Source organism: Chenopodium album, chromosome 26 (genome assembly GCF_948465745.1).
Source record: "Chenopodium album chromosome 26, dcCheAlbu1.1, whole genome shotgun sequence".
Lineage (NCBI taxonomy): Eukaryota > Viridiplantae > Streptophyta > Magnoliopsida > Caryophyllales > Amaranthaceae > Chenopodium > Chenopodium album.
Genome location: NC_137859.1, coordinates 31,188,165 through 31,207,401, shown reverse-complemented (window position 1 = coordinate 31,207,401; position 19,237 = coordinate 31,188,165). Strand labels below are relative to the sequence as shown.

The window sequence follows — 19,237 nt, the reverse complement described above, 5'->3', positions numbered from 1 at the left end:
GTCATGAAACTCAAAACCATTTCTTTGTTTTGGCTCTTAGCCTTTGCCATTGCACTTTTTTCTATTGCATTCACCCTTTTTATGAACTCTTCATCCTCTAATTTACCCCTTGTGATCAAACAAGCGCGTAATTTTGATGACTTCCTAGGTGTTCTTAAGGAATTTGGTGACGGTGTTTGGAAAAGACATCACCACCACCATGACCACCACCACCCGAAAGGGCCTACGTTGCCGTCTTTGTACCGCGTTTCCCTTACTTTAACGGTTGATTTGCATGGTTATGGTAATTTTAGTAGTGTACAAAAAGCAATTGATGCTGTGCCAGATTCTAGCTCTTCTTATACTCTCATCATTGTAGACTCTGGCACTTACAGGTTAGTCCAAAGCTTTAATATGTATTCACTTTGTTCTTTTTACTTGCAACACATTGACTTTTACCTTATTTACATACTCCACTTTGACTGAAATTAGTGACTTATAATTAATGGAAAACATAGTCATTTGGGATGTTATTAGATTTATATCGGTTCATGCTTTCATAATATATTATTTATATAATATTTAATTATTGATAATTAAAAGTACTTGTGATTGAAATAATGCATTAGCAAACGTGAGATGGAAATGTTGCAAATAAAATTGAAAAAAAAATACAAATTGAAATGATAATGAAATTTATTTATGTGCCATGTAGCTAATCACCTAGGTAAAGTATAATACTACCTCCGTTTTATAGTTTTTGCAGCGGTTTGACATAAAGTGTGAGTAGAAAAGGTGTAATCATTGCAAATAATATGAAACAGACGTAGTAGTTTCTTTTATGCTTAGATTTATACTTCGTATGAGTTAATTGCGTGCATGATATCTACGTATGATGGCAGGGAGAAGGTGACGATTAATGCTAACAAAACCAACTTGATAATCCAAGGTAAAGGGTATGATAACACAATAATTTCATGGAATGACACTTCGAAATCGACCAGCGGTACAGCCTACAGTGCCTCAGTCACCATTTTTGGTCCTGGGTTTACAGCTTACAACATCAGCTTTCAGGTAAATGCATAGCTTGGGCATTGCACTTATTGAGATTTAGCTAGTAACTATATTAGCAAATTTTAATGTTTTGAATTCTTAATTAAACATGACATTGTGTCTTAAGATAATGTTGACTTGTTGAGAGCAAATGGCAAATGATAAACTTTATTTTACCCGTCTATATAAAGAAGCAATGTGAATAGGGACACAAGTCAACCTTATCGATAAAGAGTTACAAATAAGTTTTATTTAATCACTATGGTGTGTGAATTTAGACACTTTATATCGTGTGAACTTAAAATTCTTATCATTTCTAATTTTCTACAAGAAGTTAAACAAAGAATATGTTTTGGGTAAGAAAAAAGTATATACAATCTTAGTATCCACTATTTTGTTAGATGACCCCTAGGACTCTTCATTAGCATTATACACATATCTTATAATGGTATGGAGTTTATGAGTACGAATTCTCACTCGGTATCATAACAGACATAGACTTACAATTGACTTTCGGAAAAAATGAATATGTGTTAGTCAAAGTGTAACATTTAAGAAAACAGAAAGAGTAATCAAACTTATTATTTGGAGACTGTAAAAGCAAATTGTTCAAACAATTTAAAACAGAAAGAGTACGTATATTGTTTTTCACGCACTAGAAAATTATATAGTAGTTTGTAATAACCTTAATTGGGTGTTTGAGAAAAGAATACAGCACCTCAACCATCTCCAGGAGATGAAGGAGGGCAAGGAGTGGCACTAAAAATATCAAGTGATGAAGCTGCATTTTATGGTTGTGGATTTTATGGGTCTCAAGACACACTTAATGATGATCGTGGCAGGCATTACTTCAAGGATTGCTTCATTCAAGGTTCTATTGATTTCATTTTTGGAGAAGCTAGATCACTATATGAGGTTACAGTAAACTCTGTACTCTGATATCGTTATTTTTAAGTGTTACACTTTTCTAACAGTTTTTTACTTGGTGTTACACTTCTATTTATGATAAGCCTTTCTATTTTATATTATATTTCTTTTATTTCATGGTGCTTTCACTTTGCTTAATTTTAAATAAATTAATAATTTCATCCCCTACACTTCTTATTATCCCAATAACTCTATTTACATCTTATATAATGAAATCAATGAACTCAACCTTGTATTAAATTGTTTATTTTGTGACACATATAATATAATATGATTGCCATCTTAGGGAAGATATTGCTCATTGATAAGAAGCTATATGTTGAACACATAAAATAATTTGCAACATCATTTATGTTACCCATTGTAACACCTTAAAATACTTTGAAAATAGGACACTTGTCTAGCTTAAGTCACCATATGAGACAATAATAAGCCATTCTCCAAAGTATGGTAATTAAATTTGACTAAAATTTTACTATGGACTACTTTCTCCAAATTATTTTTACTTTTTTTCCCATATTATCCAAAAGTAGTAACCTTTTTTAAAATATCTAATTACTTGAAATCTATATGCACTTTCAACCTCCTAGTACTACTACTCCGTCTGTAAAGGTGTTTTTACTGTGATGTAATTTCACAAAAAACTTTTTTTGAAGGAACAACATTTAAAGATGAAGGAAGTATGTGTTTGTGGATTTTAGTGTCTTAATTAGATATTCTTAGACTAACAAATAATGAGACATGGTTATTGAAATTAAATTATTGTATTTTGATTGTAGAACTGCACAATTAACTCGATAGCTGGGGATGCACAAGGGGTGGATGGATCAATAACGGCACACGGGAGACAATCAAAAGATGAAAACACAGGTTTCTCCTTTGTGAATTGTAACATTGGTGGAACTGGGAAAATTTGGCTTGGTAGAGCTTGGGGACCCTATTCAACAGTTGTGTTTTCGAAGACATACATGTCCGAGGTTGTTTCTCCTGATGGATGGAATGATTGGAGAGATCCCTCTAGAGACTCGTACGTAAATTCTCTCTTTTTAAACATTTTTCAGAAACATATAATAAGAATACGATAAGAGAATGAATAAAGATAAATGGAAATGTAACACACTACCTCTGTTTCTAATTGATCTTAACACTTACTATCTGCATAAAGTAATAATACGCGTTAAGAACTTATTGCAACGAGTTAAACTGAAAAGTGTCGGGATCAAATAGAAATGCATTCTAACTATTACTATGTTGTTTGTTCTAACAGGACTGTTTTCTTTGGAGAATATGAATGCACGGGTCCAGGAGCAAGTTACGCAAATAGGGTTTCTTATAGTAAGCAACTAACCCAAAATGAGGCAGCATCATTTTTGGATGTATCATATATTGATGGAAATGATTGGCTTCTTCCTCAGCAAAAACTTTCATTCTACTCAATAGACACTAACAAAGAAGCTGAATCTATGTAGGGTTAATATACAAATAGTTGTAATAATATAATTTAATATGGAGTAATACTATCGAAAGATTTAAATCCTTGTTTTAATTTTTCCTTCTTTGATTGGGTTTTAAAGGATGATTTCAAGGTGAACTGTAAGTACGATTGTTAACAAATACTAGCAGAATCTGCAGATATGTTAAAATTCTGTAATTTGAGTCTTTTGAAATGTATTGAAAAGAACCTTATTTTCCAGCATTGTGATGAAGAAAAAAAAAAAAACATGAATAAAAAAAAAAAAATGGAGAAGGAAGAAGAATTGAAGCAAAGACACTGGAGGAAGAGGAAGTGTACTGTGAGAGGAAAACAGAGAAAACAGGGGAGTGAAAAATTGACTTTTTCACTGGAATAGAAAATAATGTTTTAACTTTAAAGTGCTATTTGATAAAATAAATTAGTAAGGTAATAATTCACAAAAAGAATGTAAACTAAGGTATTGTTTACCTTAAAACAAACATAAAATTTAAATCATAAGGTCCTCACTTATTAAAAAAAAAATCCCGATTGGAAATTCTTTGTTGTCTGAAAGGTAGAGGAGAGCAAGAGAAGACCGAACTTGACCACCAAAGCTTATTTCAATTGATGAAAAATTATTGCTTCATCAATTGACGAATGACATATGGAAGGATTCCACCATGGTCGAAATAGGCGAGCTCAACCTATAAAACAGTTTCATACAATTATTAATACATAATTTAACGATGCACTGAAAATAAAAACAATCGAATTTCAATTAAAGGGTGTTAATCACCTCTGTGTCGAAGCGGAGGGTGCAAACAAAGGACTTCCCATTGTCAGTTGTTACAGTGACATCTTGTCCCGGTCTAATCTCGCTAACTTTTGAAGGGAGGTTAATTGTGTATCTCTCGTGACCGGTTAGTCCTAATGTTTCGGCATCTTCACCAGCCTTGAAGCATAGAGGGATAACGCCCATACCTACAAGGTTACTTCGGTGGATCCTTTCAAAACTCTTAGAGATCACTGCTTTCACACCCTGTAATCAAATTATTTATTCTCCATTATTAGGGATCTTCATAAAAACAAGACTAAAGAAACCTAATACACCATTAATATCCACTTACCTGTAACATTGGACCTTTGGCAGCCCAATCCCTAGAGCTACCACTTCCATACTCAGCACCGGCTATGACAATGGTTTCATGACCAGCCTCCTTATACCTCTGCAATTAAGATTGAGATTGAATGTATTAAGTCTCATGCAATTAACTTTCATTACTAACAAAACTTAAAAGCCAACATAAATACTACGTATCATTTTTACAACAATAGAATAGAGATTTAGTTTTTACCATAGCAGCATCAAAAACATACAACTTATCCCCAGTTGGAATGTGAATTGTTTTTGGACCCACTTCTCCATTCAAGAGCTTGTTTACAATGCGAATGTTTGCAAAGGTACCCCTTGCCATCACTTCATCATTGCCTCTACGGCTACCATATGAGTTGAAATCTTTGCGATCAACCCCCCGTTCAAGTAGAAACTTGGCTGCTGGACTATCCTTGTGGATGCTCCCTGCCGGTGAGATATGATCGGTAGTTATACTGTCACCGACATTAAGAAGACAATAGGCATCCTTTACTCCAAAAGGTCCAGGTGGATTCAAGCTCATATTCTTGAAATACGGGGGTTCATGTATGTATGTGGAGTTTGAATCCCACTTATAGAGGGTGCCAACAGGAACTTCAAGAGAGTTCCACATGGGGTTCCCTTTAGTGATAGCTTCATATGTACTTTTGAACATGTCGGGCAATACGCTTGATTGCACAACCTACACCAGCATAAAGAGCATTAAATTTCATTTCTCATCATTGAAAACAATTAATAAAGAGCATATTACAAAGGCCATATACCTGAGCTATCTCATCATTGCTGGGCCAAATGTCTCTGAAGTAAACACTCTTCCCATCCTTCCCAGTACCAATAGGGTCTTTATCGAAGTCAATATCAACCTATAAAATACAAAATTATTGGGGTTAATTGGTATTTTCAACTTTGTGTCCCAAATAAATAAAATAATTGAAGATCTGAAGATGAAAGAAATGAGAGAAGAAAAAAAGAAAAGTAGTGAAACCACTGAATTCTGTGTTACTTTATTGGTCTGCCTTTCATAAAATGAATTATAAGCAGTTGGAATTCTTAGACATATTTTTGTTTCACTTTGTGCACATGCACAGAAAAGTGGAAGACTGTCAGAAGAGAAAACCTACTATGGTAAAAAGCTACACTCATACAAACTACATATCCCAGAAACATAAAACATGATCTGGACAGTACATTAAAGAAGCCCGGATTACAGGTAAACACAAGCACTAGGCATAAGTTGCCTAAGAAGTATGAGCCCCTGACAACAGTGACTGCTGGATTCAGACCCATTTTATATGAGTTGTCCCAAAAAAAAAAAACCCTAGGAGAGAGGCACTAAAACCACTCGTGGATGCAATCACCCTCAGAAGCAATACATTTATTATAGAATCAATATCCATCCTCAAGAATTATAGACACATCTTTATAATCCAATTCACCCTATCCAGATAGCAAAATGTGTTAAATTTTCTTCACCCCTATATATTCCTTCAGGGTTGTAGGGTTGTTCCTCACATTCACCATTTAATCTAGAAACTTAAGTGCGGTAATAGAAACATTCATAATAAGAATACCATCCATTCATCCAGCCCTTAATTTTACCCCCTCGTCAAAACAAATTATTTTAATACTTTACACAGCCTTGAAATTAAGAACTCTAAAAGAACTATATGTTTATAAAGTATTAAATAATGATGCAGTTCCACGATTCAACAAACCTTCAATTTTGTAACCTCAATGACATGAGAAATTAATGCATTATCAAATACACAACTAAAAATAAGAAAAACTTAAAATAACATAAACAATCTGAGCTCATCCCTGCATCTGTGTCATGGTCTTTGTATACTATCATAAATAGACCATTGAATCTAGATACCATGCACATCCGAAGGTAAATGTGTACTTACAGTTCCAGCCAATGCATAAGCAACAACCAACGGAGGAGAAGCAAGATAGTTGGCTCGGGTCAAAGGATGAACACGACCTTCAAAATTACGGTTGCCAGAAAGCACAGCTGCCGCAACAATGTCTGCATAAACAAACCAGGCACGCAATACACCATGGTAGATTAGAAGCATTTCTCAGTTGTTAGAAAGTATCCCTAATACGAGCATTCAAGTTAATGCAATGCATAATATAACAATATGGCATCACAAACAAGACACTGACTATACAAGAAAATTCACTATCAACTACTGTATATAAGCATGTTCCCGTCCAAAAAAAAAAAAAAAACCTACTATATAAGCATGTTTCGTACTTATTTTTTACATTTTAAAGACCTATTCATATGTAGCTCTGCGGATTTCAAAGTGACCTCAAGCAGACTTGTAACAAAAATCAAGATATAGAAAAGAAAATGTAATAAGAGAGCAAAAATTACAAAAACCAAATTTCAAGCCAACTATTTTTACCCAGAACAGTATGTGGATTACATCAAAGAAGTTTATGCTAGAAAGTAGCAAAACAGAGTAATAGACATAGCTAAAGCATAAATAACACACAAAATGGACATACCATTCTCAGAAATAGCTGCAGAAACAGATTCATGTAGATCACCGGAGTTTCCAATACATGTTGTGCAACCATAACCAACAATGCTGAAGCCCTGTTGATCCAAGTATTTCTGCAGACCACTATATAAAACACAAACCGGAAAAATAAATGATCGATAAACAAGCATTTTGATTTACTTTATTGAAAAATTATGTCATCAATAAATGACAAAAATCATTACCTCTTTTCCAGATATTTTGTAACTACTCCAGATCCAGGAGCCAGACTGGTTTTAATCCAGGGCTTGACCTGATGAAAAAATTATTATATAATTGGCTAAAAGGATGATAATAAATAAATTATTATTAAAAAAAAAAAAAAAAAACCAACAATCCACCAAATAGTATCTAAACAAATTGGCAAACAAAACAATATGATGTACATTTTTTTCGCACCACCTAGAGGGGCCAGTGAAAGCCACTCCAAACTTTTTTTTTTTTTTTTTTTTTTGAGGGAGCCACTCCAAACTTAAGAGTTACAAGTTCAGAACAAAAACCAGACAACATAAACATACAACAAAGCAGTGTAAGGTTTGGCACAAAAGGTAGATTAATGGTACAGTACTAGTGTATTACTATTACCACCTTGAGTAATATATAAATCTATAGTCTATACTAGAACCACCAATCCAATTCACAACAGTGTACAATTTACTGCAAGGAACCAGCCCTGAGGTCCGTTTCACTTATGCTAGAAGGCCCAAGAAATAAGCTAGTGCAGAATGAACTTGGTGAGCTGGAGGTTGTTAGAAATCAGTTTTGGGGGGAAAGGGTTAAGAAGTAATTTTGGAATAAAATTAGTTATGGAGTTTGTTATTTTATTCTCTTTTGCTGGCAGCTTCTAGAGCCTGTTAGCTAGTTCGATTTTCAGTATTAATAGGAGAAATGGTGAGGGGGAATGTATGCAAAAATTAATCAAGTAAAGTTGTTGGGAGAGTTCCTTCCTCTCGAAAGAAGGCCTGTATTGTGATCTCTCTGATTTAGCAATACAAATCTATCCTTGCTACTATTGCCTCTCTGTTTTCTTAGCTCTGAATTCTCTGTTCTGAACTAATTCCCAGCAAATTTGGTATCAGAGCAGTGACGATCCGAGCCGGAGACGACAATGGCACGCCTCACAAATGCGCAACGAATGGATTTGATGGAGCAGGAGCTTGCTGGGATTCCGGCAATGGTGGCTCAGGAGGTAACTGCTGCTCTTGCAGCCGTCAAAACTGACCTCAATGCGATCCGTTCTGAGGTTCGTTCGGCCATGGTGACTACACCAGAAACTGGTGAACCCAACGGTGGTCCCGGAGATAATCCATTCTCCTCGCAATACCACCTTGGTGAGGGTGACGGTGGTTTTCAAGGCGGGCAATCAAACTGGAAGTTGAGGAAGCTCGATTTACCCTTGTTTGATGGAACCAACCCGGATGGTTGGATTCTTAGAGCCGAGCGCTTCTTCCATTTCTATCGATTAAGTGAAGATGATAAGCTAGAGGCGGCCGTCGTCGCGCTTGAGGGCGACGCCTTACTCTGGTATCAATGGGAGCATAGGCGCCACTCTTTGCTTTCATGGGATGCGCTGAAGAAATTGCTTCTCCGGCGTTTCAGGACCACCGCCACTGGCACTATGCATGAACAGTGGCTGGCCCACGAACAGACCGGCACGGTGGCCGATTATAGGCGGCATTTCATTGAGCTGCTAGCTCCGATTGAAAATGTACCAGAAGAGATTGCGAAGGGCCAGTATATTAAGGGGTTGAAGGAAGAAATTCGGGTCGAGGTCCGGATCTTAGATCCGATCACTCTGGATCAGGCCATGGACTTATCCATGCGGGTCGAAGAAAAAATCCGGGTCGGCCCACGAACCAAGCCATCTGGTAATCTGCCCACGTGGCGACCCCCTTTCCCAAACCTGCGAACTCACCCAAATCATTTTTCCCAAAATACCACAACCCTAAACACAAACCCGAACCACCAATCTACCACCACCCAACCCATCCCTAACCGAAACACCTCCAACCACAAAATTCCCGGCGATATAAGGCGGCTATCGGAGAAGGACCTTCAGCATAAGAGGGAGCAAGGGTTGTGTTTCCGTTGTGATGAGAAGTGGACAATTAACCACCGCTGCCAGCGCCGCGGCCTGAGCGTGCTGCTAACGGTGGGCGATGATGAGGAGGGAGACACTGGTGAATTGTCCTTGGTGGAATCGAACCCGGGTGACTTAGCCATTTCTTACACAGACCCGAATTCTACCCCGGAAGTTTCCCTAAGCTCTGTAATGGGTTTAACAAGCCCAAAGACTATGCGCTTGGCTGGGACGGTCAACGGAGAGTCGGTGGTGGTGATGATAGACCCTGGTGCAACCCATAACTTTATTTCCACCGTGGCTGCCAGAGATTGGAGATTCAACCTTCGGATTCTAGGCGTTTTGGGGTAACCCTTGGCACGGGAGAAGCGGTGCAAGGGGAGGGCGTGTGTAAGAGCGTGGTGTTGGACCTCCAGGGAGTTACAATAGTGGAGGATTTTCTCATACTTCCTCTGGGTAGCTCCGACATAATACTTGGTATACAGTGGCTGGAGAAGTTGGGAACGATCACCACCAACTGGAAAACGCAGACCATTAAATTCCAGTTGGGAGGAGACACGGTGACCTTGACCGGAGATCCTCATTTGGGTCGATCTGGAATTTCCCTTAAGGCCATGTTTAAGAATTTGCAGAAGGAAGGGCAGGGGTTTTTGTTGGAGTTGAACCACCTAGAGACAGTGGAGGAAGAAGGGCCAGTAGTACCAGCTGCCTTTCAACCTCTAATTCAGGAATTTCAGCATGTGTTTCATTTGCCCAGTGGCCTGCCCCCTCACCGCCACATTGAGCACTCCATTGTGTTACACAACGGCACTGATCCCATCAGAGTTAGGCCCTACCGCTACCCACAATCACAGAAGACTGAGATTGAGAGGCTGGTTGCTGACATGCTCAGTGCAGGGATTATTCAGTCTTCAACAAGTGCTTATTCGAGACCGGTTTTGCTTGTTAAAAAGAAATACGGTTCTTGGCGATTCTGTGTGGATTATAGGGCACTTAATAAGGAGACTATTCCGGACAAGTTTCCAATTCCCATTATTGACGAGTTACTTGATGAGTTGGGAGGTTCGGCGGTCTTCACTAAACTTGACTTAAAGTCAGGTTACCATCAGATTCGGGTGTGCCCTGCCGATGTCCATAAAACGGCCTTTCGAACCCATGATGGCCACTACGAATTTCTCGTAATGCCGTTTGGCCTTACCAATGCACCAGCCACCTTTCAGTCTCTTATGAATGAAATCTTCAAGCCGTTCCTGCGCAAATTCGTTTTGGTGTTCTTCGATGATATCTTAGTATATAGGCCCTTTGCCGAGTCTCATTTGGTGCACTTGAGACGGGTCTTGCAGACTCTGGCAGAGCATCAGCTATATGCAAATTTCAAGAAATGTGAGGTGGGCAAGGCAAGGGTTGCTTACTTGGGTCACATTATCTCGACTGCAGGGGTAGAAGTTGATTCATCCAAGGTGCAGGCAATGTTAGATTGGCCTCCCCCTACAAACTTGAAGCAACTCAGAGGGTTTCTCGGTCTCACAGGGTATTATCGCAAATTTATTCAGGGCTATGCTCAAATTGCTCAACCGTTGACTAATCAGTTGAGCAAGGATAATTTTGGCTGGACCGAGGAGGCGACCACAGCTTTCAATTCTCTCAAATCTGCCATGATCAGCGCTCCTATCTGCCCCTAATTTTTCCTTGCCTTTTGTGGTGGAGACCGATGCTTCGGGGCATGGTCTAGGGGCGGTTCTCTTGCAAGCAGACCATCCAATTGCTTATTTCAGCAGGATTTTGGGTGTTAGAAGTCGTGAAAAACCCATTTACGAAAAGGAATTAATGGCGATAGTGTTTACCGTTGAAAAATGGCGGCATTACTTGCTAGGGCGCCATTTTATTGTTCGTTCAGATCAGCGAAGCCTTAAATACCTCTTGGAGCAACGGGAGGTGGGTCAGTCTTATCAGAAGTGGATTAGCAAGCTTATGGGCTATACGTTTGATATACACTACAAACCTGGCCTACAAACAAAGTGGCAGATGCCTTATCGCGCCAGTACAGCCCTGAGATTGAGTGCTCTTCTCTGGTCACTTCTTGTAGCCTCCGTTGGGACTATGTGCAGTCATTTATTGAGAAGGATGGTGCCTTGCAACGTTTGATTTCTCAATTGAAAAATGGGGAGTACACTCCCAAGTGGTTCACCTTGGATAACGGTGTGTTGAAATATAAGGGGAGGATTGTAATTCCAAAACACAGTGAGCTGAAACTCAAGTTGCTCAAGGAGTATCACGATTCTGTGGTAGGTGGGCATGCTGGGGATCTCAAGACGTACCACCGTTTAGCTGGAGAGTGGTTCTGGTTGGGCATGCGAAAAGATGTGGCAAAGTATGTGCAGCAATGTCACATTTGCCAGCAAAGCAAGCATTCCACTTTGTCTCCCCCTGGTACAACACTTCTTTCCATACAGCCACCAATTACACACCATTTAAGGCTCTTTATGGCAGAGAACCCCCGCACCTAATCAGATTTGCAGCTGGCAGTACCGCTGTGTCTTCTGTGGAAGAGCAGCTACAGGAGAGGGATGCTATCTTGGATGACCTGAAATTTCATTTGGTGCAGGTTCAGGTGTATATGCAGCAGTATGAAAATAAGAGCAGGCGTGACGGGGCTTTTGAGGTGGGAGATCTGGTGTACCTCAAGCTCCAACCTTACAGACAACGCTCATTGGTGAGGAGGTCTAATGACAAACTCTCCCCTCGCTTTTATGGCCCTTACCAGGTTCTTCAGAGAAAATTGGCAAGGTTGCTTACAAATTGCAGCTTCCACCAGGCACCAAAATCCATCCTGTCTTCCATATCTCGCAACTGAAGAAGGCTGTTGGGGCAGGGCATCGTCCATCCTCACTTCCAGCACAGTTATCAGCAGAGATGGTGCTTGAAGTGGAACCTGAAGCAGTACTTGGGGTGCGAAGTTCTCAGTCCACCAGGGAGGTCTTGATTCAATGGAAAGGATTGCAGGACTTTGAAGCTACATGGGAGCACTTTGATGAGGTTCACTTGAGGTTTCCTAGTTTCCACCTTGAGGACAAGGTGCAACTTTGGGTGGGGGGTATTGCAAGGAACCAACCCAGGCCTGAGGTCCGTTTCACTTATGCTAGAAGGCCAATGCAGCTGGAGGTTGTTAGAAATCAGTTTTGGGGGGAAAGGGTTAAGAAGTAATTTTGGAATAAAATTAGTTATGGAGTTTGTTATTTTATTCTCTTTTGCTGGCAGCTTCTAGAGCCTGTTAGCTAGTTCAATTTTCAGTATTAATAGGAGAAATGGTGAGGGGGAATGTATGCAAAAATTAATCAAGTAAAGTTGTTGGGAGAGTTCCTTCCTCTCGAAAGAAGGCCTGTATTGTGATCTCTCTGATTTAGCAATACAAATCTATCCTTGCTACTATTGCCTCTCTGTTTTCTTAGCTCTGAATTCTCTGTTCTGAACTAATTCCCAGCATTTACTTCATTGGTAAAACATTTAGCAAGTAGGAGTGTAACTACGAGATTAATATTAGTTATTTTTTATATATAGAAAGAATTATCACTCAAGGAACTTGTTCAATTTATTTAACTGACCACCTTTCAAATGGCAATAAACCAAGGAATTTAAAGAAACATATAATAGAATTGTTAATGTGTCATCATTCTTCAATATGATAAGGACTTAACAGCCCCTGCCACGCACATACAAAAAATACAAATTTGAATCCTAAGGGCAAGACATAAAACATAATCATAACAGGCAAGTTAACTAACCTCTAAACCCAACTCAGTAGCTTTCTTTGCGACCAAAGCAGCACCCAACATAACACTTGGGTTTGATGTGTTTGTGCAGCTTGTTATTGCTGCTATAACAACACTACCATGCTTCAATTCAGCAGTCTGGCCGTTGAATGAAAATTTAACAGCTTTATCCTGCTCTTCTTTGGGAATAGCAAATCCCTACATGATAAAAATGTAATAAACAATGAATTAAAACCAAATGAGAGTCCATAAAAACAATATATACAAGAGAGGAATAGTGAAATGAGTAGCACAAGAAATTAGAAACAAGTTAACAAAATTAAGCAGATGGTTTTACCTTAAAACCAACTTTATTGTTAAGACACCCATGCCAATCAGCCTTCATTTCCTTCAGGGGAACGCGGTCATGTGGCCTATCAGTAACAGGTCACATCAGCAACATACTGTAGATCCAATGGAAATATTTATAAGAAGCATACCGTTTTGGTCCTGATATGCATGGCTCAACATCTGCTAAATCCAACTGAAGATATGATGAATAAACTCTTTCTTGTTGAGGCTGATACAAGCATAATTTTATTAATATTAGAACATATATGCCAATATCACAGCTAAATGATAAAGCTAAAAAGTTTGACAAGTTTCAACCTCACTATAGTCAACAAACATTTTGTTTGCCCGCAAATATTGCTCAATCATAGCAACCTGTAATTAAAGAAACAAAAAATTTAGTGATGGTCAACTTGATCTAAAAATAATATAGCTTTTAAAACACAGAAATAAAAGAAAGCGATAAGGTATATGTTGTAACTCACAGTCTCATCACTTCTTCCAGTCAATTTTAGGTACTCCAAAGTAACATGATCCACAGGGAAGAAACCCATAGTTGCTCCATATTCAGGAGACATGTTGGCAATAGTAGCCCTGTCAGCAAGTGACAACTGACCAACTCCCTCTCCTGTAAGCGCAAGAAGAAACATAAACTTCCGCAATGACCCTACTAATTAAATAACCACCCTCCACACCTCCACATGTAACCATACACCAACTTACCATGAAACTCTACAAACTTGCCAACAACACCATGCTTCCTCAACATTTGGGTTGCTGTCAAAACCAGATCAGTGGCTGTAACACCATCGCGTAGTTTACCAGTCATCTTGAATCCAACAACACCGGGTAAAACCATGCTCATGGGCTGTACAATCAAACCCACATGGTGTTAGGGAAAAAAAAAAACCAAACCCTCTTTCATAAGGACTTCTAAATCTCAATTTTTTTTTTTTTTTAAAAAAAAAAAACAAACAAACAAAAAAAAATTAATAGAAGATGATCCATAGAACCAATATACTTTTAACTTCTACGATATTTTAGTACTAATACAGGAAATAGTAAAATAGCATGTATAATCACATAGGACTACACTTGGTTAAGCAATTGCCAAGCACATGTGACAAAATGACAATTTAGACAAAATGACAATTTAGACCACCCAAAAAAACTAAGGTATTGTTTGGTTGAACAAAAACAAATTGGAGGAATTGAAAATTCATATGAATGTAGAAATAAGGGATTTGTTTGGTTGACAATAAAAAGTGGAAATGTAGGAAGTGCAAGTTAATGGGAATTTCCAATGACCACAAACATGGGAATCAAATTACCAAGCCCCCCTCTTGGTAACTCACTCCCATGACTTGCAATTGTCTTCATAACAACAAAACAAGTTTAGTCAATTCCTAGGAAATTTGATGAGGGATTTTAATTCCAATGTCATACAAATGCCTATGGTAAGAAATTCAATGTCAACTAAACAACACCTAATACCATACATATGCACAAAACAATTTTTTTACCCCTTATTTTCTATTTTATAATGTCACTTAAATCAAGTCGCATACTTTATTTCAGACTTTCCAGCAACAACATTTACTGACAGCAAATTTTGCATTATGATGTAAGCAGGAAAATCTTATTAGCACCACCTACCTGGCCAAGCATAGTTGCCTCAGCTTCAATTCCTCCAACACCCCATCCAGCAACACCTAGCCCGTCAATCATAGTTGTATGTGAATCGGTACCAACAACACTATCGGGATAAAGAAGTCCCTCGTTGTTGAAAACTACCCGTCCAAGATACTCCAAATTGACCTGTAATTTCATGAAAATACATCTTGAATAATTAACATAGTTTTCCCCCAAAAAAAAAATCAAGATTTCTAGGAAATTGAAAACATTAGACCTTGCTTCATAAACATATTGCCACTTGTATAAAAATGTAGAATCCTTTCAAGCTGGTAAAATTTTGGGTGTCTTAAGAAAAATAAGGGAACTTGGTACAGGCAGTATCATTACCAGTTTACCAGTAATTACATTGTTATACGTTTTACAAAAAACTAAGCGCTCCTCTTTCAATATATTGTGCTTATAACAGTTAGACTCTATTCTAGTCATCCAATTCAATAAGTAAACCTCGGATGAACTAATAAAAATTAGCCTATATTTTCTCATCTCACCATAATTGTGCTCATAAAAGTCATGTGTTAAATTATTGGGACAACAAAAAGAAGTAACTAAAATTTAACATACTTAATGGAACAGGAGTAGGTGAAATCTCTATTTAATCAACCAATTCATAAAAGACTGTTATTTGATCAAGAAAAAGAAAAACACATCAGAGTCCAATATTAAAATATAATAAAATAAAAAATGAACACCCTACCAACTCTCTGGTCTCTCAGGAAGACCCAAGAGCATTCTATTTCAATGAAAACTAGTAGAGTATAAAAGCAAAGAGGAAAAAACAAAAGGACAGCATGATTAAGCCAGTATGTTGCTAGCAGTCCACAAGGACAGTAAACATGTCAAAACCTAATTGATACATGAAAAAAATTATAATGTCCTACTAAACACTCCAGTAAAAATGAAATAAATATATAAGAGTAAAAATCAGCCCTTGCAAATGATCAAAATCCAGGAATTACTCTTACCTGGTGCACAATTCCAGAACCAGGTGGAACAACAAGCATGTTACGGAAAGCAGTTGATCCCCATTTTAGGAAACCAAATCTCTCTCCATTCCTCTTAAACTCAAGTTCCATATTTGCCTGGACTGCGTTTGCAGACCTTGCTACATCAACTTGAACTGAATGATCAATGACAAGATCCACAGGAACCTGCCATGCAAAGTAAGGAGAGTAAAGTTAAGATTACAGGAGATTTTTTTCCTTTTTATTTTCTAGTACAATTACTAGTTATATGGTTCTTAAGAAAATGAAATATGTACAAAGAACGCACAAATACTAGCTCAAGGCACAGAACATGGTAATACTCTTCCCATTTCTTTGTTGGGTTAAACACATAGTTAAAAACCAAGACTGCTTTAATAAGGAACAGTGAATGGCTTATATATTATACTGGGTCACAGCCACTGAACTATGATTTTCCAGCTCATCAAAAATATAGAAAAGGAAACGGACCAATGGGTTGATCTTGTTAGGGTCACTGTTAAGGTTCTTCATGGCATCCCTCATTGCAGCCAAATCAACCACAGCTGGCACTCCAGTGAAATCCTAGAAACAAAAGCAAAGCTTGATGTATTAGTATATTGGTCACAAATCTTCATAAATATAACAATTTAATACCCAAACTTAGTAACAAACCTGTAAAAGGACACGAGCAGGCTTAAAGGGGATTTCAACTAGCTTAGGTGCTGAGTTTTCCCAGTCGATGATTTTCTCAACATCATCCTTTGTGACTTGAAAACCATCACAGTTGCGAATGGCTGACTCCAAGAGGATCCGAATGGAGTAAGGTAACTTCTCTGCGATATAAAACAACCAAATCAAAAGAAAGATGTTAATTAAATCAAGTAAGCATTTAGTCAAAGTCATAGACTATACCAACAGCGTTCTAAAACCAAACTTACCAACTCTTGGATCATTAAGACCTGGAAGACTGTAATACTTTCCAAATTCACCACCACCCGATTTGGGTAGACTGGTGAAGATTCCCTTGTAAGGATGCTCAGAAGCTGAAGAATTGTAGAATCAAAAGATTAGAAGGTTATTGTTATCAGTTTGTTTAAAGGTCATTCAGTTTTATTCTTTGATTATATTGCATAACCTTTAACGGTTACTCTGTATGTAGTTTCATTCAGTACTTTCGATTCGAAAATTCAAGAAACACCGGAAATTTAAAAGTCCACAAATTCACTGCAGCAATTTAACAAGCTGATTCCCACATCATATGGAGAAGCAATAAATTAATCAAAATTGTATTCTGGATACTAAAACGCTGTTAAAACCCGCAATTTAAAAGCTAAAGTCGGTTGCATACTGGGATAAAAACAGCATAGTCTTGGTTATTCAAAAATGACTTTTTTTATAAACAAGTCAAAGTAAGCTATTCTTAAAGGTTACAGATTCTTGTTTATTTATGAACAATACTCCATAGCATAAAAGGCACAAACATTATTCTAAAACCACATAACAATCTTATACAAGCAATTGGTGATGAATAAAGACACTACAATCGGAAACGAATAATAGCATAAAAGACACAAACATCATTTAAAAAGCATGTAACAATATGATATATACATTGTCAAAAAAAAAAAAATTCACATAATAATAAAATCACTTTATAACATCATTGTCATTGCATTCGATATTCCAATTACATCTACGTACAACCGAGTTTAACATCTACCAATTGGCGAAACCAAAAGGTTTTGAATCTTTTGATCATCCTTAAAAAGCATATTTCCATCAACATCGACTCATATAATATTATCAATGAATAAAAAGTCAATTACTTAAAATATAAACAATCCATGATTAATAAAATCAATCTTACTTGTGTTTAAATCAACCATATAATCAATAAATTAAACTTTATTAATAAAAAATAATAATGAACAATCCACGATTAATTTAATTCAATCTTACTTGTTTTCAGATTAAACCACAAACATTAAATTAATAATTATAATATAAATAACCCAACAATCACAACATCGAATTTAAACAAAAATCACATTCAATAATAATAAAAAATATAAATAAAATCACATTCAATAATAAAAATTAATACCCATAGTTGGGATCCTAGGTTGGAATGAAGCAATCTGAGAGCGAAGAGTGACCGGAGATCGCCGGTGAATCACGTGACTTCACCGGAAAGTAGATCGGAAACTCGATGAGATTAAAAGAAGAGGAGAGAGAATGAGGATGGTGATGCAAAATGAGGAGATGTTATTCTTAGCAATGGGAAAATGAAAGACGTCTCTGTATCATATCATGACATAAGTGATTCAATTCCACCTACTACCACTGCATTTATTTTTCAATTTTAACCTTAAACTGTGTATATCCCTTTTTTTATGCAATAAAGTACGTAGTATATCCTTCAAAAAAAAATCCAGTCAAAATATATATATATATATCCTTCAAAAAAAAAAAAAAAAAAGAGTACGTAGTATATCACTTTACTAAATCTATTTTAAAAGTAAGGTCCTGTTTTTTTCACCTTAAAAAAATAATATTAAGTAAAAATAATTTCAGTTCAGTAAAATTAATTTCAGTTCAGTAAAAATAAGTTCAGTTCAGTAAAATTCTGTTTTCTTAAAGAATAATTATAATAGAAAATTAGTAAAATTAAGTTCAATTCAGTAAAATTAAGTTCAGTTCAGTAAAAATAATTTCAGTTCAGCAAAATTAAGGTGAATCAAACAGGGCTTAAGTGTCTCATTTTGGGTGAATTCAACCTTGTAATCTTAAGTTAAGGTTATAAGGTGAATTGCTCACCAACCATACCTTAAATTTACATCAAAAGGTTGTATTTTTGGTACTTAGGGTGCATTGTTTACTTAAATTTATTTGTACTAGCTAGCTTAGTTGATTAAAATCTTGAATGGTGGTACTAATCAAATCTCGTTTACATCATAACCTTAAATAGAATATATCCTTACTCAATTATCTAACCTAGTATACTCAATAAACCCATACTCTATCCAAATCACTTCACTTGATTTGATTCAATTTAAACCGACTTGGTCCAATAAAAAGTCTTTCTAATGATTCTTTTATTAAACAAACATATTGGTAATAGAAACAAAAATGACTTGATCCAATCCAAACCCAAAGCCTTACTCAAAAAATACCCAACTCGAAACCGATTCGAACTATTCGAGTTGGGTTATTTCACAAAAGCATTGATTTCCTAAGATCAATTTCTTTTCTTTTTCTTTAATTGCATTTTTTGCATTTGCCC

General features: G+C 36.9%; 2 protein-coding genes across 2 annotated transcripts; one reads left to right on the top strand and one right to left on the bottom strand.

Annotated features, from left to right (window-relative positions):
* LOC145616538 (putative pectinesterase 15) lies at window positions 1-3,523 on the top strand. The gene is made up of 5 exons (XM_081671285.1): window positions 1-374; window positions 882-1,053; window positions 1,741-1,947; window positions 2,739-2,986; window positions 3,227-3,523. The coding sequence occupies exons 1-5, from the start codon at window positions 4-6 to the stop codon at window positions 3,426-3,428; spliced, it is 1,200 nt and encodes a 399-aa protein (XP_081527411.1). The 5' UTR covers window positions 1-3; the 3' UTR covers window positions 3,429-3,523.
* Window positions 3,524-3,818: 295 nt separating this feature from the next.
* Window positions 3,819-18,293, bottom strand: LOC145616537 (putative aconitate hydratase, cytoplasmic). The gene is made up of 20 exons (XM_081671284.1): window positions 18,059-18,293; window positions 16,893-16,997; window positions 16,627-16,787; window positions 16,444-16,536; window positions 15,955-16,140; window positions 14,954-15,115; window positions 14,021-14,165; window positions 13,783-13,925; window positions 13,616-13,672; window positions 13,447-13,526; window positions 13,305-13,380; window positions 12,980-13,165; window positions 7,303-7,370; window positions 7,083-7,201; window positions 6,473-6,594; window positions 5,330-5,428; window positions 4,768-5,247; window positions 4,540-4,638; window positions 4,209-4,451; window positions 3,819-4,116 (listed from the first exon to the last, which is right to left on the bottom strand). Exons 1-20 carry the CDS (start codon window positions 18,060-18,062, stop codon window positions 4,048-4,050), a joined length of 2,697 nt encoding a protein of 898 aa, XP_081527410.1. The 5' UTR covers window positions 18,063-18,293; the 3' UTR covers window positions 3,819-4,047.
* Window positions 18,294-19,237: the final 944 nt, after the last annotated feature.